Source organism: Piliocolobus tephrosceles, chromosome 17 (genome assembly GCF_002776525.5).
Source record: "Piliocolobus tephrosceles isolate RC106 chromosome 17, ASM277652v3, whole genome shotgun sequence".
In the NCBI taxonomy this organism is placed as follows: Eukaryota; Metazoa; Chordata; class Mammalia; order Primates; family Cercopithecidae; genus Piliocolobus; species Piliocolobus tephrosceles.
The window spans coordinates 3017044-3036500 of NC_045450.1; the positions used below are offsets into that span (position 1 = coordinate 3017044).

Below are 19457 nucleotides of genomic sequence, written 5' to 3' on the forward strand. Positions count from 1 at the left end.
TTTTTTTTTTTTTTTTTTTTTTTTGAGATGGAGTTTCACTCTTGTTGCTCAGGCTGGAGTGCAATGGCTCCATCTCAGTTCACCACAGCCTCCGCCTCTCAGATTCAAGCAGTTCTCCTGCCTCAGTCTCCCAAGTAGCTGAGATTACAGGCTTGCGCCATCACTCGGAGCTAATTTTGTATTTTTAGTAGAGACGGGTTTCTCCACGTTGGTCAGGCTGGTCTGGAACTCCAGACCTCAGGTGATCCGCCCACCTCGGCCTTCCAAAGTGCTGGGATTACAGGTGTGAGCCACTGTGCCTGGACCCACATTTTAAAATTTTTTGTTGAGACAGAGTCTCACTATTTTGACCAGGCTGCTCTCGAACTCCTGGCCTCCCCAAGCGGTGGATAACAGGCATGAGCCACCACACCCGGCTTCAGCACTGAGTGACAACCCCATGTAAAGCTCTTGTCTATACGCTAGCTCATCTAATTGTGACGGAATCTTCTGTCAGCTCCACTTGACAGTTGAGGAAGGTGGTAGGAGAGTGCTGGGTGCTTGCTCAGAGGTCCCTGAGGCATCACCTCGACTCGCCCCTTCTTCAGTGTCTTCTTGGAGCCACTCATGGGACTGCATGGGCTAGTGCTGGCTTGGGGCCAGGCCGCCTCAAAAGAGGGCTGAGAAGTCAGGACAGTGGGAGGCCTGGCAGGTGTTGGGGGAAGCAGGAAGGAGTCTGTGGATGGGAGGTTTCACACATCCCAGGCAGGCCTCATCCAGTTCTTCCCTGCAGACAGAGGTGTTCCAGGCCTTGCAGCGGCTCCACATGACCATCTTCTCCCAGAGCGTCTCACCGTGTGGGAAGTTTCTGGCAGCTGGCAACAATTATGGGCAGATAGCCATCTTCAGGTACCCTCTGCCGCTGTCCACCCGTTAGCCCTGGCACTTGGCCCTCATGGGACGGATGCCCCTGTTTCTGACTCCTGGGTCCCCTCCGCTGTCCCCTGCAGCTTGTCCGCTGCTTTGAGCTCCGAAGCCAAAGAGGAAAGTAAGAGGCCAGTGGTGACTTTCCAAGGTGGGTATAGCTGTGGAGTCTGGCTTCGGGACTTTGGGTGGAATTGGTTGACTCAGTTCTGCATTTCTCTTTAGCCCATGATGGGCCCGTCTATAGCATGGTCTCCACCGATCGACATCTGCTTAGTGCTGGGGATGGGGAGGTGAAGGCCTGGCTTTGGGCAGAGATGCTCAAGAAGGTAAGGAGTCGAGCTTGGGAAAGGGCTGGGGTGCCTGGACCCAGAGAGAGCCTTTGAGGTCAACTGGTATTTTCCCTTTTGAAGGGGTGTAAGGAGCTGTGGCATCGTCAGCCTCCATACAGGTGAGCCAGGGCCACGTGGATAGAGGGGGCATCAGGGTGAAGTGACTTCCTCACTGACCCTGCCTTTCCTTCCCCAGGACCAGCCTGGAAGTGCCCGAGATCAATGCTCTGCTGCTGGTCCCCAAGGTCTGAGCCCCATGTGACTGTTCTTGTCCAAACTTTGATCCTTCACCCTCTGCCTACCCTGATTTCACATTGACTTCCTGCCCCACCCTGCTCCCTCCACAGGAGAATTCCCTCATCCTGGCTGGGGGAGACTGTCAGTTGCACACTATGGACCTTGAAACTGGGACTTTTACGGTAAGCAGGGTCTTGGAGCCCTAGAGCAGGTCCAGGCCAGGGAGAGGTACTCTTCCTAGGTCTCCTCCTGACATCGCCCCTCTACGTGCAGCGGGTCCTCCGGGGCCACACAGACTACATCCATTGCCTGGCACTGCGGGAAAGGAGCCCAGAGGTGCTTTCAGGTGGCGAGGACGGAGCTGTTCGACTTTGGGGTAAGGAGGTGGCTGGCTGGAGGGCAAGATGGCAGTGAAGGAGGCTGAGGTCAATGGGGCACCACTCACGGTTCTTTCCCCGCAGACCTGCGCACAGCCAAGGAGGTCCAGACGATCGAGGTCTATAAGCACGAGGTGAGGGTCTGTCCATGGCCATTGTCCTCTTCCCCTCCCGCTCCTTGAATTCTGCATGTCTTCACCTCTTTCCCTCCCCCGCCGCCCAGGAGTGCTCGAGGCCCCACAATGGGCGCTGGATCGGATGCTTGGCAACTGATTCCGACTGGATGGTGAGCTGGGCAGACTGTGGGATGGGATGGCGGCTCCGGGCCCTGTCAGCTGTGGGCCTGTAGTTCACAGCTGGGGACTCCCACCTTTCTGTCCAGGTCTGTGGAGGGGGCCCAGCCCTCACCCTCTGGCACCTCCGATCCTCCACACCCACCACTGTCTTCCCCATCCGGGCGCCACAGAAGCATGTCACCTTCTACCAGGACCTGGTGAGTCCCTCTCTCTCACTTCTGCCACCCCCATTGACTCTTCTCTTCAGTGGTGACCCCCGAGCACCTTCCCTGTCCTCTGCAGATTCTGTCGGCTGGCCAGGGCCGCTGTGTCAACCAGTGGCAGCTGAGCGGGGAGCTGAAGGCCCAGGTGCCCGGCTCCTCCCCAGGGCTGCTCAGCCTCAGCCTCAACCAGCAGCCCACCGCGCCCGAGTGCAAGGTGCGTCTGGCAGGGGCCATGGGGTGGCTGGGAGGCAGGGGTGTGGGCAGGCCAGTCATGCCCCTCTTTCTTCCAGGTCCTGACAGCTGCAGGTAACAGCTGCCGGGTGGATGTCTTCACCAACCTGGGCTACCGAGCCTTCTCCCTGTCCTTCTGACCTCCGACGACACCCCCAGCCAGCCCAGGGTTTTAGAGTGTTTTTCATTTTCTTTTTTACAATAAAGTTTCATGCTTTTTTTCTGTGCTCTTTCTTTCCACGAATGGAGGCCAAATCGGTGGAGTGATTTATATATTACTCTGTCCCATCTTGATACATAAATACCCAGCCCCATCCCTGCCCTAGAAAAGATAGACCTATATTGATTCGGAAAATAGCTCTCTGTTCACCTGCCCCTGCCACCCACCCGGGGCTCCTGCCCCACAAGCTGGCCCCTGCTCCCGATGAGCCCTTGCCCAGCATTCTGGGGTGGGGAGGGCATCAGCTCCTTTTGGAAGACAATCCAGGCCCTGTTGCTTAATTGGCCAGAAGAGGAACGTGAGCCCCTAAGTGGGCAAGGGCAGCCCCTGGGCCCAGCCGTCAGGTCCTTCGGAAGAGGTTGCTGAGAAAGCCACCGGCGGCCCCGGGGCCCAGGCGCAGCGAGAAGCGGGGTGCGGCACGGCGCGGGGTCGACGAGGACGCGGCGGCGCTCAGTTCCTTCTGGCGCTGTGAGCGCAGCTGCTGCCCGATCACCACCTGCATGTCGTCCTGCGGGAGGCGGTGGTCGGCTCAGCACCGGTCCCGCCCCCTGCCCTCCTCCGCGCACGGAACCCGCCCCTCACCTGCCAGGCTTCCAGCTCCTGCGTGAGCGCCACCTTCTGGCGGATGGCGCGCAGCAGCTCCCGGGACAGGGAGTCTCGCTCCAGCGAGACGCGGTTGAGCTCCAGGGACAGCTCCAGGGCCCTAGGCGGGGAGGGGCGGACGACGCGTTTGAGGGCGCTAGGGCTTCAGGGAGCCGGGGTGGCGGGGGAATTCTGGACCCAGACGGGAGGAGGGCTGCCAATACCTAGATCAAGGATGTCAGTGGGCCCCCGGGTGGGAGTGGGGATCGTTATAACCCGTATCAGAAGAGGAATCAGGAGCCCAGGAGGGCCCAGAGGGCGCTGGGGTGGTGGTGGATGGCTTGAGGCTTACTTGTTCACGGCCTCGTCCCGGTCTGAGAGGGCACTGTGCAGGGCTTCCCCAGGGTCTTCCTGCGCCCGCAGCTCCTTCTGCCTCTGCAGCTCTTCCCGCAGGGACTGCAGCTCTGCCTGCTGCAGCGAGATCTGTGAGCAGAGGAGGGGCTGTGCGGCAGATGGGCCAATGGACCTTTCAGTCACTGCTTCTCCCAGCAGCCCCGACTCTGGCTTTCCCTAGCCCTTCTCTGCCTGCGACAGACACCCCAGGCAGCTGTGGCCCTGTGCTGGAGACTCCAAGATGAGCCCTCTGAGACCCTCAGGCTGGTGCAGGTTGGGGTGGAGCAGGGTTAGTTGGAGTGGTATAACCCTGCAGGAGGGATGCAGGGAGAAGCACTGGAAGTGGAACTAAGCGGGGAGGTGCTGTCCAGGAAGTCTTCCTGCAGGAGGTGGCATGCAGGCTGGCTCTTGAAGTAAGTTTGTTGAGATGAAGACCGATCCAGGTATGGGGAGCTTAGTGGGCAAAGGCTGGGAGGTGGACATGGCAGACAGAAACTGACAGCTAGAGGGGCCCTGCATCCAGCACAGTGCCCTCTCCCCCACCTCATCTTGCAGCTTAGCCACTTCCGCCTCCTTCTCCTCCAGTATCTCCGCTGGGCTGAGGGATGTTCGCTTCTTGGGGGGCTCTAAGCTCTCTTCTGGGGGTGAAGGCTGGGGACTGGACGCCTCTCGGGTCTTTGGGGACCGGGTGGTCTGTGGGCCAAAGAAATGGGTTAGTAGTATAGATTCTATTAGGGAAAGGAAGAAAGGCGCAGCCTGCGACCCTCTCGATGGCACAGGTAAGGGGAACGAGGCCCCACGAGCTCACCGGGGTGTCTCCGCGTGCTTCGGCGCTCTGGCCCTGGTCGCCGTCCTCGAGGCTGTGGACCAGTTCTGACTGCAACGAGGCACCCGACACGTCGGCGTCCTGGAGGCGTGACTCCTCCTCCAGTTCGGAGACGCGCCGCTGCAGCCTCCGCAGCGCGCTGAGCGCCTCCCCGGCCTCGGACCGTGCGCGTTCCAGCTGTGGACGGTCCCGCAGACGGAAGCGCAGGTGGTCAGCGGAAGAGCAAGTGGTCAGCGGGACACACCCAGCGCCGGCATCCCGCGGCATGTCCGCGCGGGGGCGCCGCGGAGGGCCCCGCACCCCCTCGGCCCAGGCTGTTCCCGTTCCTGGATCACTGGGCGCCTTGGGCCATGCACCTCCCTCAGCAGACACACAATTTCCTCGCCTATAAAGCAGGGCCCCACCTCGAAGAGCCCCATTCCCTCCCCTGCCCAGTCTACCTCCTCATTCACTAATTGTTTCATGCAGCATTTATAGGTGCTACTGAGGCTGTTTGTCCCACAGTAGTAAAAAGGGTCACTGGGATGCGAAGGCAGGCAAGCTGACCCCAAAGTGCAGACTCCTTTGATCTCTAACATCAGACCCCGAGTCCTCTTTTCATTTCTTTTTCTCCATCTCCATTGCCCAGCCATGGTCTAGGGGCTGTCATTCCTGGCCTGAGCTCTGGCATCAGCCCCCTCCCTGCCCTTTCATCTGCCAGGCTCTGATGTATTCTAAGAGCATGCCTCCCCTGCTCAACAGCCTTCCGTGGCTCCCACTTGCCCATAGGCTAATGCCCATGCTCTTGTGGGCCAGCCTCTGGACCTCCCAGTGATCCAGCTCTGGCCTCATCTCCCAGAAAACCCTGAAGCCATTGCTAAGGGTCCAGGCAGTTGTATCCCCTAGCCCTGCAGGTCACCTCCAGGTTGTGCTCCCGCCGCTCCCGCCTCAGCAGCAGCAACTCCTCATGCGTGGTCTGCAGTCGGCCCTGGCCCTTCTCCACCTCCTCACGCAGGCCTCGGATCTGGGCCTCCAGGTCCTGCCGGCGGCTCTGCAGCATCTGGTTCTGGGCAAAGGCCTGAGAGCTGGGGAGGGGGGCAGCCCCCTCCCAGCCCCCAGCCCGGCTTTTTTGGCTCAGACAATCCCCCAGCCCCAGCTGAAACTCACTTCCCCCTGCAGACTCTCCAGCCGCATCCTCAGCTCTGCCCCAGCGAGTGCCTGAGCCTGGCACTGTCCCCGAAGGGTGTCCAGTTCCGTCTGAAGTTCCTGCTCAGTCTGGGAGGCCTGAGGAGGTGGAAAGGGTGGCAGAGGAGCCTCAGCACCACGCCCAATGCCCCCACTCCCCACTGGGGACCAAGGCGTCCTCCTCCACCTTGTCCACCTGAGCCAGCTGCTGGCTGAGCCGGAGGTTCTGCTCGCTGAGCTCGCTGAGGGCCCGTGCACGTTCTCGCCCACTGTCCTGCTGCTCCGAGCGCTGCTCCCCGAGCTGGGCCCGCAGGGCCTCCACGTCCCCCTCCAACTCCACGGCCCTGGCCTCCCACTCGGCTCCTCGGGCTGCCAGGCCTCGCCGGAGCTCATGGTTCTCCTGCTGGAGCCGCTGTGGGGGTCAGGGCAGAGGGACAGAGGCAGAGAGGCACCAATGAGACTGGGCAGGCACAGAGATGGGGATAGAGGGACAGACACCTAGGGAGAAAGCCTAAGGGGGCCTTGTGTCCAAGATAGACACAGAAGCAAGGGAGAGTGAGGGAGGAAGAGTGAGCAAGACCCAGAGATTTAGAGGGAAGGTTCCGGGCAGACAGGACGCGTGGGCCCAGGGCAAGGGTGGGGATGGGGCTCTCTGATGACCACTCACCTCCAGCTGCTGCCTGGGCTTCTGGACCCGAGGTCGCAAGCGCCGTTTTTGGCGCCTAAGTCTGGCAGAGTTCAAGCCCCGGCCCATGGCAGCAGACACCTGCTGTGTCCCAGGGGCTCTGGAGGCCTGGACTCTGCCCAGCCCCCTCCCCAGCTCCTGCTAGCCAGTTCCCTCTAATTAACCCTGGTCAGCCCCGCCCCGGCCCCAAAACCTGTCTGACCAGCAGGGAAACGCCCTGTCACACCCAGATGCCCAGCGTGGGGAGGCAGATGAGTCAGGGGTTAACTTCTGGCCCATTCTCTCTAGGCCCTCAAAGCAGGATGGGCTTGGACGAAGGTAACAATTGCCACAGCTACTACAGCGACTGGCAGGTACCCTGCATTAGGGGTTTATCTGCATTGCTTCATTTCATCCACTAGAAGGAGAATCACTAACGTCCCGGGTTTACAGATGAAACTGAAGCTCATAGTTGCTAAGTGCCTTGCCTGAGGACACACAGTCATTTATTTTGTTTTTATTATTTATTATTATTTTGTTGAGACAGATCTTCACTCTTTTGCCCAGGCTGGAGTGCAGTGGCACGATCTCGGCCCACGGCAATGTCTGCCTCCCGAGTTCAAGAGATTCTCCTGCCTCAGCCTCCCAAGTAGCTAAGATTACAGATGTGCACCACCTTGCCTGGCAAATTTTTTTTGTTTTCTTAGTAGAGATGGGGTTTCACCATGTTGGCCAGGCTGGTCTTGAACTCCTGGTCTCAAACCATCCACCCTCCTGGGCCTCCCAAAGTGCTGGGATTACAGGTGTGAGCCCACGCAATAACTTCACAAAGCAGGGATCCCAACTCAGGCAGCAGAACTCTTAACCAAATCCTGTAGGGACAACATAGCCTCAGGATTAAGCTGTCAGGTTCAAGGTCACATTGTCCTGGCTGATATTCGGCTCTGCTGATGCCTTGTGGCCTGGACACAATATCTCTAAGTCCATTCACCCACACTACTATCAATCCTCCCATATTTTCTGAGCTCCACTTGTTCTGGGGTCTGCTGTCAGCAGCACATGAGACCACCAAGTTCACTGCTTCAAGCAGCTTAGAGTCCAGAGGGCATGGACACATGCCGGAGCCAGGTAACTTCAGGGGGACAGTAAGGGCTGCAAAGAGACCCAGGAAGTGATGGAGAGTAAGGAGTGGGGTGGGGGTGGAGGGTCCCTCAAGGAGGATGTCATGTTTGAGTTGACTTCTGCAGGACAAGAAGAGCCACCAGAAAGAAGGCTAGGCATTAAGGGACAGCAAGTGCAAAGTGTTCCTGAGGTAACAAGCGTGAGTTCTTGGAGGAACTGAAAAGAGCCCTCATTGTGGGGGAGAGGGTGGATCGGCTGCCCTTCTTGGAGGAGGGAGAAAAGGGTGGTGTTGCTGTGGTGAGGTCAGGGAGGAACCCAGCTCTCCGGGACTTTTAGGCTCTGGGGAAGAGTTTCAGTTTCATTCTAAGTGTGAGGGGGAGATTCTGGTTCAGGAGTGAAATGGTGTGATTTGCAGCTTTTGAAAATTCCGGGGTGTCACTTAGAGAATGGGCTCTAGGGGTCAAAGGTGGAAGCTGGGGGCTAGGCGCGGTGGCTCATACCTATAATCCCAGCACTTTCGGAGGCTGAGGCAAGTGGATCACCTGAGGTCAGGAGGTCGAGACCAGCCTGGCCAACATGGTAAAACCCCGTCTCTACTAAAAATACAAAAATTATCTGGGCTTGGTGGCACATACCTGTAATCCCAGCTACTCGGGAGGCTAAGGTGAGAGAATCACTTAAACCCAGGAAGCAGAGGTTGCAATGAGCTGAGATTGCACCACTGCACTCCAGCCCGGGCAACAGAGTGAGACTCCATCTAAAAAAAAAATAATAATAAAAGAGTGAAAGCTGGGGACTGAGGAGCAGGTGGCTGGAGTGTCTGGGGCAGAGGTGATGGAGGCTGTGATCTGTGATCAGCTTGGAGGCTGCAGAGCCAACAAATGAGTGGTTGGAGTCTAGTCTAGAAGAATCAAAAGGGCTTGTGGATATTGGGGGGAATTTGTACATTCAAGAAAGTTTGAGCGCATTGACTCACACCTGTAATCCCAACACTTTGGGAGGCTGAGGCAGGTGGTTTGGTTGAGCCCGGGAGTTTGAGACCAGCCTGGGCAACATGGTGAGACCCCATCTCTACAACAAATGCAAAAATTAGCCGGGTATGGTGGTGCATGTGTGCCTGTAGTCCCAACTACTCAGGAGGCTGAGATGGGAGGATTGCCTGAGCTCATGAGGTTGAGGTTCCAGTGAGCTATGATTGTACCACTGCACTACAGCCTGGGTGACAGAGGGAGACCCTGTCTCACAAAAAAAAAAAGAGAGAAAGAGGCCAAGAAGGTGCACAGGCCCTGGTCATCAAGTGGAAAAGCAAGGATGGGGACAGCAGGTGATGTGGGCATGGAATCGAGTGTGTGGAAACAAGTGCCACTTGTGTTGAGATGCCCACTAGGTGGCCTGGTGGAGAGGGTTAGTTACCCAGGTCAGGCTCAGGGCAGTGGTTGGGGCCAATACAGCAGATGAAGGAGGGTGTTCAGGAGACCAGATGTGAGCCCCAGAGCAAGAATTTGGCCAAAAATAGAACCTGGGCAGAGGGAACTGTTCCTGCCTCATTGGGCTGGGCAAGAATCAATGTAGAGTCATGGAAAGCACTCAGCCCAGTGCCAGGTAGGGTGTAGACACTCATGACTGTTGCCTGGTGTTCTGCTATACTGCTGAGGAGCTAGACACAAGATCCAGAGAGGGCCAGCAGCTGACCCAGGGTCACACAGCTGGACAAGGGTCTGAACCCAGTTTTTTTAATTATTTATTTATTTTTTATTTTATTTTATTTTTTTTCTTTTGAGATGGAGTCTCGCTCTGTCACCCAGGCTGGAGAGCAGTGGCATGATCTTGGCTCATAGCAACCTCTGCCTCCCAGGTTCAAGTGATTCTCCTGCCTCAGTTTTGCAAGTAGCCGGGAATACAGGTACACCCCATCATGCCTGGCTAATTTTTTTTGTATTTGTAGTAGAGACGGGGTTTCACCATGTTGGCCAGGCTGGTCTCGAACTCCTGACCTCAAGTGATCCAGCCACCTCAGCCTCCCAAAGTGCTGGGATTACAGGTGCGAGCCACCATGCCTGGCCTGAGAATTCATGCCTTTTCCCTTTCCCTTCCCTTCCCTTTCCTTCCCTTCCTTTCCTTTTTTTCTTTCTTTTATTTTTCCTCCCTCCCTCCCTCCCTCCCTTCCTTCCTTCTTTTTTTTTCAGGATCTTACTCTGTCGTCCAAGCTGTAGTGCAGTGGATCATAGCTTACTGCAGTCTCAAACTCTAAAATTCCTGGGATCAAGTGATCCCCCTGCCTCGGCCTCCTGAGTAGCTGAGACTACAGGTGCCACTACCACATCTAGCTAATTTTCTTATTTTTTGTAGAGACAGAGTCTCGCTATGTTGCCTAGGCTGATCTTGAACACTGGGCTAGTGATCTTCCTGCCTTGGCCTCCCAAAGTGCTGGGATTACAGGTGTGAGGTACTGTGCCCGGCACCCAGCGTTCTTGTTATTTACCACTAGGCAACACTGCCAGGGGGACTGGGCCCAGCTCTGATCTGTTCCAAAGTCCTCCCCCTGCCCCGCTGTCCACCCTGGCTCCTCTCTCCTTCCTTTGCCTGACCCCCTTCCCTTGTCCTCTCCAGGCCCACCCATCCTCCTCTGCCCACCCGGCCACCCACCCGGTCCAGTGCTAGCTCACTTCCTCACGCTCCAAGTGCTGGGCACTCAGCGTCTCCAGCTGCCGCCGCAGCTCCTCATTTCGCTCCAGAAGCATCTTGCCAAGCTCCGCCGCCAATAGCAGGTCTTTCTCCTTCTGCTGCAGCTGCAAGGCTAGGTCCTCGGGCTCCTCAGGCCCTGGGCCCCCTCCCAGGAATGAGTCTCTCCGCTCCAGCACAAAGGGGAAGAAGCCTTCGTCGCCGCTGGGAGAGGCGCCCCCCGAGAGCAGCCCCGACGGGAAGCTGGGCCCATCTGGAGAACTCATGTCACCTGCAGCATCTGTGGGGACAGGTGACTGCGGGACACTCTACTCTGCAGTCTGATAGGGGCTCACCCTCCGCCCAACACCTGGACCTCCAGGAATTCTCCACCTGCTGCCAGCCTGCCAGGTCCTGCAGCCAGGGCTTCCTGAGCCGCGAAGGGTTAATGACCTGTGTTTTGGCCACCCAGTTCCGTTAATGTCCCTGGGGTAAAATGAGGCAGCAAGCAGAAGGAAATGACCTGCCCAGCCTTTGGCCTCTGCTAGACAATCTCTGTCCCCAGGAAAGTTCATTCTAGTGCTCCAGGGCCACAGGCCACCTCCGCTCCCTGTCCCCTCTCTTCCCAGAACCCAGCAGTTTGGCTCGTAGCCCCTCACCATCTGAGACAGTTCCCAGAACCCAGGTTCTCAGGGACTCAGCAGTTGGAGTTGAGCCCAGCCCCTTCTCCTCCCAGGAATGCAGGACCCTAACACTTGGGAACTGAGGTGTCTTTGCCCCCAGGAATCCAGCTCCCTCCCCTACCAGAAGCCCAGATCCCAGCTGCTGACCTCCCAGGTCTCTCCCACTCATTCTGTTACCTCCTGAGCAGGTGCTTTGACTCCACTCTCCAGACTCAGAGGTCCCCACCTCCAATGTCCCCCACCAAGGATTCCCACCCAGTCCCTACTTTCCACAGGACTCAGGCATTCATGTCCCCACCCCTCCGGACTCAGGAGTCCTGACCCTCAACCCCCCAGTTTCCCAGGGCCCTGGCGTAGGGCCCAGATCAGGGCGAGGTAACAGGTTGTGCCGGCCGCCCAACTGCAGCGCGGCTCGGAGTTTCTGTTTACTTCCCGGCCCGCCCCTGGGGACCGGAGCCCCACGCTCCCTAGGGTTGCTTAGGGGCTGGGGTTCAGGGGCTCAGGTCAGAGGGCCCGACGCACCGGGCTTACCAGCCCCAGCCCTCAGGGGGGTCTCCACCCACTACACGCACACACCTGTGCTCCCCTTCCTCCTCTCGCCCGATGTTCCTGTGCAGTCCTGCTCGCAGGACCTGAGTGTCACCGTGGTCCTAGCCCAGCCGCCCCTAGGCCGCTCCCGAGGATCTCCCTGACTTGGCCCTCACTGGCCCCGCTCCCCCCACCCTCTCCACCCGAGAGACCCGGACCTGGAAACCTCTCCCCCTACCCTTCCGCACTTAGCTGCCCCGGTGTTGGGGCCTCCAGCCCTCCCCCCATCCCTGGCGCCAGGTGTCGGAAGCCCGGAGAAGGGGCTGGGCTCACCCCCGACGGCTGAGTTCCTGCCGGCGTCCCCGGTTCCCCGGCGATCTCGGTTCCCCTGCCTCCGCCCTGGTTCCCCAACCTTCTCTGCAGACGCGGCCGGACCAGTCCCTCCCCAAGCTCGAGGGGCCCGGCCCTCGGAGTCCCCCAGGCTCTCACCCGAAGCCGTCGGGCTCCCTCCGAGGTCCTCTCGGTCTCCGGTCCCCTCTTCCGGAGGCGGCTCCAGGTGTGCGGCCGATACAGGTGAAGGGGTGGGGCCGCGGGAGAGGCCGGGGCGCTCCCTGGCTGCCTGAATGGCCGGGCGGGGTCGAGGAAGAGTCGCTTCCACCTGGGTGGGGGGCCCTGGCGCATCCTGCTGTGGTTGCAAATGGCCCGGCCAGTTAACTGAGCACCTACTGTGTGCAGATCCTACATTGAGGGAGCCGCGGCTTCTTTGCCGTCAGGACTGCCTTGCCCTGTGGGGGTAGGAACTCATTAGCAATGACAACACCACCGAATCTGACATCTTAAGCACTCGGCTAAGTAAACTTTTTTAGTTTTTAGAGATGGGATCTTGCTCTGTCACCCAGGCTGGGGTGCAGTGGCACCATCACCGCAACCTCGTCCTCCCAGGGTCAAGGGATCTTCCCACCACAGCCTCTCCAGTAACTGGGACTACAGGTACATGCCACCATGCCCGGCTAATTTTTGTACTTTTTGTAGGGATGGGGTTTCACTATGTTGCCCAGGCTGGTCTCAAACTCCTGGATTCAAGTAATCCTCCTGCTTCAGCCTCCCAAAGTGCTGGGATTACAGGCATGAGCCACTGTTTCTGGCCAAGTAAACTCTTTTATAGGCATAACTTGTTGAACTTTTTTTTTTTTTTGAGATGGAATTTTGCTGTTCTTGCCCAGGCTGGAGTACAGTGGTGCCATCTCAGCTCACAGCAGCCTCCTCTCCTGGATTCAAGTGATTCTCCTGCCTCAGCCCGACCAGTAGCCAGGACTACAGGTGTGCACCACTACACCCAGCTAATTTTGTATTTTTAGTAGAAACGGGGTTTCAACGTGTTGGCCAGGCTGGTCTCAAACTCCTGACCTCGTGATCCGCCCACCTCGGCCTCCCAAAGTGCTGGGATTACAGAGTGAGCCACCGCCCCACCTCAACTTGTTGACTTTCATGATGACCTGATGAGGAGGAACTGTTGTCATCCCCATCTTACAGAGCTGAGGCTTGGGGGCAGGGGGGTCCTCCACCTTGTTTGGGGTCCCCTGGTCAGAACTTGAAGGTGAACAGCACAAGTGTGGTTTTAGGGTCATGCTCTTTACTGATTCCCATGCCACAGACAAGGACACTGTAGCACAGGCAGTGAAAGTGACTTGCCCAGAGCCATGCCCGAGTCTGCATGGCTCCAGACCTGGTGCTCTCAGTTCCTGAGTTATGCAGAGCTGAGGACCATGCTGTTGTCTGGGACGGGGGCCTTGGTGTGGAGATGGGAAGGTCTGGGACTGGGGACCCATGATGGCTTGGGCAGCAGTAATGCCCCAGTCATGGCCTTGTGTCTTGTCACGATTTATCTCCAGACTCCAGGGCTCCCTGGGCCTCGTGACGGGGCTCCTGGCCTGGAGAGCAGGACAGATGGAAGGCTGGGAGCGGCGATGTGCTGGTAAGCATTTAACAACAGGCTCCCTGGTTAAAACAGAAGCCCTTGCTGGTTGCATTTGCCAATTTCCATGATGCAATACACGCTCCTTGGCTGACTTCAGCTACTCACCTGGCCTCACTGAGTTCGGAGGTAGAAGGGGCCGTGCACATCAGCTGTGGCTGGCTGGTGTCAGGTGGGTCCGTGCACCTCTGCCTGGGGGTCAGGACCCCTGAGTCTTGGGGGACTGGGGGCTACTTACCTGGGTTCTAGAAAAATAGGAGGGTGGGTGCTGGGACTCCTGGCTTGTGGGAAAAGGGAAGCAAGGACTCCTTGGAGGGGTGACTTAGGAACTGGGACTCCTGGGTCCTGGGGCTGGGACAGGTTTTCTGCCAGCAGAGAGTAGGGGAGCCGGAGATTTGTCTTAGAGCCACATTGCCCAGCAAGGCTGCCACTTTCTCCCACTGCACCTGTGGGAGCAGCCTGGTAGCCTCTGGAGGGCTGAAGACATCCCAGCCTCCCCGGGTGCTGCTATGTGACCTTCTGGAAATACAAGCTCAGTGTCCCCTCCAAATGCCAGTCACCCTGGGCCCCACTCACACCCACACTTAGCACATCCTGAGCGTCTCCTGCCAGACTGAGCTCATCCCAGGATGAAGTGATCACAGCCCTACTTCCAGAAGGTTCATAGTTCACCTGGGCCATGGGAGGGAGTGTAGACCTATAAACCAGAAATGAACCAATAAAACAGTACAGCAAAGATGCTTGAGCCATGGTGCTGGCATCACATGGCTTCAGTCCAGGATCCAGCTGGCCACATACCAGATGTGATGTGTAGGCCTGTGTCCTTCAGCTGATAAACTTCTGCAGCCCTCAGTTTCCCCATCTGTAAAATGAGGGTGATAGTTCCTAGCTTATAGGGATGTGAGGATATTTTTTTGAGACAGAGTCTCGCTCTGTCCCCCTGGCTGGAGTGCAGTGGTGAGATCTCGCCTCCCTGCAACCTCTGCCTCCCAGGTTCAAGCGATTCTCCCACCTCAGGCACCTAAGTAGCTGGGATTACAGGCATGCGCCACCACACCCAGCTAATTTTTGTATTTTTAGTAGAGACAGGGTTTCACTATGTTGACCAGGATGGTCTTCGGCTGACCTCAGGTGATACGCCCACCTCGGCCTCCCAGAGTGCTGGGATTACAGGCGTGAGCCACCGTGCCTGGCCAGGTGTGAGGATTATTATTATTATTATTATTTTTTTTTTTTTTTTTTTTTTTTTGAGACGGAGTCTTGCTCTGTCACCCAGGCTGGAGTGCAGTGGCTGGATCTCAGCTCACTGCAAGCTCCGCCTCCTGGGTTTACGCCATTCTCCTGCCTCAGCCTCCCAAGCCGCTGGGACTACAGGCGCCCGCCACGTCGCCCGGCTAGTTTTTTGTATTTTTTAGTAGAGACGGGGTTTCACCGTGTTCGCCAGGATGGTCTCGATCTCTTGACCTCGTGATCCGCCCGTCTCGGCCTCCCAAAGTGCTGGGATTACAGGCTTGAGCCACCGCGCCCGGCTAGGTGTGAGGATTAAATGAGGGTGAAGTGCCAGCACTTAGTCCTTGCTGGTGATCTCCGCATGGCCACCAGAGATGACTCACCTGCATGTCACACTGTATTTCATCCTCAGAGCAACGCCATGCGGTCATGCCATTCACAGGTGAGGAGGCCAGCTCAGAAAGGCAAAGTCATTTGTCTGTGGGTACATAGCACAGCCTTCATCCCAGCTTGCCTAGCTCTCAGCCTCAGTCACTCTTGGGAAATTTGTGTTGTTTTTGTTTTTTTCGGAGACAGGGTCTCACTCCGTCACCCAGGTTGAAGTACAGTGGCATGATCATAGCTCACAGCAGCCTTGAACTCTTGGGCTCAAGCGATCCTCCTGTCTCAGCCTCCTGAGTGACTGAGACTACAGGCAGATGCCACCATGCCTTGCTAACCTTTTTATTTTGTGTAGGAGATGGAGATGTGGTCTTGCTATGTTGCCTAGGCTGGTCTCAACTTCTGGCCTCAAGAAATCCTCCTGCCTTGGCCTCCCAAAGTGCTGGAATTGGAGGCATGAGCCAGTGTGCATGGCTTTGTATATTTGAATCTGGTCCTCAGTCTCCTCTGGACCCAGGAGTCCTGGCCTCCATCTCCCTGTTGGGCCTAAGAGTCTTGGCCACCCAGCACACAGGGGCTCTCAGCCCTTGCCTCACCCCCAGGCTCCTTGCTGATCCCAGGAGAAAGATGAATAGGAGGGACAGAGTGACCTCAGGGAAGGCCCAGGGAAGCTGGGACATGTCTGGTTAAGAAGGGAGGGATTGGCGGGGCACGGTGGTTCAGGCCTGTAATCCCAGCACGTTGGGAGGCCGAGGAGGGTGGATCATGAGGTAAGGAGCTCAAGACCAGCCTGGCCAAGATGCTAAAACCCCATCTCTACTAAAAATACAAAATTTGGAAGGGCGCAATGGCTCTCACCTATAATTCCAGCACTTTGGGAGGCCGAGGCAGGTGGATCACGAGGTCAGGAGATGGAGACCATCCTGGCTAACACGGTGAAACCCCGTCTCTACTAAAAAATACAAACAATTAGCCGTGTGTGGTGACGGGCGCCTGTAGTCCCAGCTACTCAGGAGGCTGAGGCATGAGAATCGCTTGAACCCAGGAGACGGAGGTTGCAGTGAGCCAAGACCGTGCCATTGCACTCCAGCCTGGGAGATAGAACGAGACTCCATCTCAAAACAAAAACAAAATCAAAAAACAAAACAAAATATAAATATTAGCTGGGCGTGGTGGCACGCGCTTGTAATCACAGCTACTCAGGAAGCTGAGGCAGGAGAATCAGTTGAACCCAGGCAGCAGAGGTTGAAGTGAACCGAGATTGCACCACTGCACTCCAGCCTGGGTGACACAGCGAGACTCCATTCCAAAAAAAAAAAAAAAAACCAAAGGGAAGGATGATCACCCAGCCTCACCTGCTCTCCAGCCCAAACAAGCCAGCTTCCCAGGTGCTTAGTCTGGAATGCCCTCCCCGCCTTTCCATCCACCCGCTGAGCCCTGGGGGGTTCTGAGTCTTGGCTGGGAGTTGAGGAGGGGTCGTCCCTGGGGAAGCCTTCTCAGATCTCACAATGCCTTGGGAGTCTATGCTGGGCATCCAGAGGCCAGTAGGACCCCACTCTGCTCCTTGCCCTTCCCCAGAAGCAGCCTAGTAGAAATAACTTGGGTCCAAATCCAGGTGCCTCCAGGCTTTTATGACATATGCTAAGTCCATGAACAGTAGGTAGTATTGTTTGGAACAGTAAAAACGTTTATATAAAATATTTCACACAGAATTCATTGTTCTGCAACTTGGTTTTTTGTTCGTTTGTTTTTTTAATGTATGCTTATGTTTCCAAGTGTTTTCTCCCACTTACTAAAAAAAAAGAAAAAATTAGGGCAGGCATGGTGGCTCACGCCTGTAATCCCAGCACTTTGGGAGGCTGAGAAGGCGGGTGGATCATGGGGTCAGGAGTCCAAGACCAGCCTGGCCAAGATGGTGAAACTCGCTCTCTACTAAAAATACAAAAAATTAGCTGGGCATGGTGGCAGACGCCTATAATCCCAGCTACTCAGAGGCTAAGTCAGGAGAATCGCTTCAACCTGGGAGACAAACATTGCAGTGTGCTGAGAATGCGCCACTGCATTCCAGCCTGGGCGACAGAACAAGACTCTGTCTCAGAAAAAAAAAAAAAAATTAGCTTTGGCTGAGCACAGTGGCTCACACCTGTAATCCCAACACTTTGGGAGGCTGTGGTGGGCAGATAACTTGAGGCCAGAAGTTCGAGACCAGCCTGGGCAACATGGCAAAACCCCGTTTCTACAAACAAATACAAAAATTAGCAGGGCATAGTGGCGTGTGCCTGTAGTCCCAGCTACTCACAGGGCTAAGGCAGGGGGATCACTTGAGTCCAGGAAATGGAGGCTGCAGTGAGCTGAGACTGTGCCACTGTACTACAGCCTGGGTGACAGGGCAAAACCCCATCTCAAAAAAAAAAAAAAAAAATCAGCTTTATTGAGGTAGGTATTAGCTTCCTAGGGCTGATGTATGTAACAAAATATCTACCAGCTTGGGAAAAAGAGCAAGACCCATCTCTACAAACAAAAATACTAATTAGTGGCACATGCCTGTGGTCCCAGCTACTTGGGAGGCTGAGGTGGAAGGATCCCTTGAGCTCAGGAGGTCGAGGCTGCAGTGAGCCATGATTGCATTACTACACTCCAGCCTGAATGAGAGAGCAAGACCCTGTCTCAAACAATAAAAGGAAACCAAAAAAAAAAAAAAAAAAAAAAACCACAAACTGGGCTGGGCTTACCCAACAGAAAATTATTGTATTACAGTTCTGGAGGCCAGAAGTCTGAAATGAGGATTGGTTCCTTCTGAATTTCCCTCTTCTATAAGGATGTCAGCTGTTGAATTTAGGGCCCACTCTAAATCTAGGATGATCTTACCTTGAGATTTTTAACTTATGTCTGCAAAGACCCATTTTTCTTTTTTCTTTTCTGCCTTTGAGATGAAGTCTTGCTCTGTTATCCAGGCTGGAGAGCAGTGGTGCGATCTCGGCTCACAGTAACCTCTGTCTCCCGGGTTCAAGCAATTCTCCTGTCTCAGCCTCCTGAGTAGCTGGGACCACAGGTGCGTGCCACCACGCCCAGCTAATTTTTGTATTTTTAGTAGAGATGGAGTTTCACAATGTTTGCCAGACTAGTCTCAAACTCCTGAGCTCAAGCGATCTGCCTGCCTTGGCCTCCCAAAGTTCTGGGATTGCAGGCATGAGCCACTGCACTCAGCAAGACCCTATTGTCAAACAAGGCCACATTCTTGCAGACCTGGGGTTAGGACTTGTACATATCTTTTTTTAGGGGGGGACACAATTTTTTTTTTCTTTTTTTGAGACGGAGTCTCACTCTGTTGTCCAGGCTGGAGTGCACTCTGTTGTGCAGTGGCGCAATCTCGGCTCACTGCAACCTCCACTTCCCAGGTTCAAGCGATTCTCCTGCCTCAGCCTCCTGAGTAGCTGGGATTACAGGTGCATGCTGCCATGCCTGGCTAATATTTGTATATTAGTAGAGATGGGGTTTCACCATATTGCCCAAGCTGGTCTCGAACTCCTGAGCTCAGCTAACTCACCGGCCTTAGCTTCCCAAAGTGCCAGGATTACAGGTGTGAGCCACTGTGCCCAGCTTGGGGGATGCAATTTAACCCACTACAAGGAACACTTTACATATAATTAAATTAATCAATTTTATGTCTTTCAGTTGATGAGTTTTGACAAATATATTCAGCAAGAAAACTACCACCACAATCATGATGAATCACCCCAAAAAATTGTCCTTGCCCCTTTGCAGTCCATCTCTTTCCCCACCCCAGCCTCTGGCAACCACTAATCTGCTTTCTTTTTTCCTTTTTTCTTTCCAACTGTCCAGGAGTGGGGGACTGCAGTGTGCTGTGATGGAGCCTGTGAACAGTTACTGCACTCCAGTCAGGGCAAGAGAGCAAGACCCTGTCTCTCTGGTTTTTTTTTTTTTTTTTTTTTTTTTTTGCGACAGAGTCTCTCTCTGTTGCACAGGCTGGAGTACGATGGTGTGATCTCAGCTCACTGCAACCTCCACCTCCTGGGTTCAAGCGATTCTCCTGCCTCAGCCTCCTGAGTAGCTAGGATTATAGATGCGTGCCACCACGCCCAGCTAATTTTTGTATTTATTATTATTATTGCTATTTTTGAGACAAAGTCTCACTCTGTTGCCCAGGCTGGAGTGCAGTGGTGTGATCTCAGCTCACTGCAACCTCTGCCTCCTGGGTTCAAGCGATTCTCATGCGTCAGCCTCCCAAGTAGCTAGGATTACAGGCATGCACCACCATGTCTGGCTAATTTTTGTATTTTTAGCAGAGACAGGGTTTCACCATTTTGGCCAGGCTGGTCTTAAACTCCTGACCTCAGGTGATCCACCCGCCTTGGCCTCCCAAAGTGCTGAGATTACAGGTGTGAGCCACCGCACCCAGCCTAATTTTTGTATTTTTAGTAGAGATGG

General features: G+C 55.6%; 2 protein-coding genes and 1 pseudogene across 3 annotated transcripts in view; 2 read left to right on the forward strand and 1 right to left on the reverse strand.

Annotated features, from left to right (window-relative positions):
* Positions 1-2800, forward strand: part of THOC6 (THO complex 6) — a 3836-nt gene extending 1036 nt beyond the window's left edge. Inside the window, exons 2-13 of the mRNA XM_023225846.2 lie at positions 773-888; positions 990-1054; positions 1129-1232; positions 1317-1354; positions 1432-1480; positions 1583-1654; positions 1746-1848; positions 1934-1983; positions 2073-2135; positions 2232-2342; positions 2428-2562; positions 2639-2800. Coding sequence (XP_023081614.1) covers positions 773-888; positions 990-1054; positions 1129-1232; positions 1317-1354; positions 1432-1480; positions 1583-1654; positions 1746-1848; positions 1934-1983; positions 2073-2135; positions 2232-2342; positions 2428-2562; positions 2639-2719 — 987 coding nt within the window. The 3' untranslated portion in view covers positions 2720-2800. The remainder of the gene's footprint in view (positions 1-772; positions 889-989; positions 1055-1128; positions 1233-1316; positions 1355-1431; positions 1481-1582; positions 1655-1745; positions 1849-1933; positions 1984-2072; positions 2136-2231; positions 2343-2427; positions 2563-2638) is intronic.
* A 124-nt stretch (positions 2801-2924) lies between these two features.
* Positions 2925-12700, reverse strand: BICDL2 (BICD family like cargo adaptor 2). 2 transcript variants are annotated; one of them, XM_026447572.1, is made up of 10 exons: positions 11912-12700; positions 10217-10528; positions 5961-6176; positions 5747-5863; positions 5499-5645; positions 4583-4777; positions 4318-4467; positions 3734-3864; positions 3382-3502; positions 2925-3307 (listed from the first exon to the last, which is right to left on the reverse strand). In XM_026447572.1, the coding sequence occupies exons 1-10, from the start codon at positions 12101-12103 to the stop codon at positions 3140-3142; spliced, it is 1749 nt and encodes a 582-aa protein (XP_026303357.1). In that variant the 5' UTR covers positions 12104-12700; the 3' UTR covers positions 2925-3139. The 2 variants fall into 2 exon arrangements, with proteins under 2 accessions (XP_026303357.1, XP_026303356.1); XM_026447571.1 differs by having other exon boundaries at positions 3734-3882.
* LOC111551748 lies at positions 11126-11768 on the forward strand (annotated as a pseudogene).
* Positions 12701-19457: the final 6757 nt, after the last annotated feature.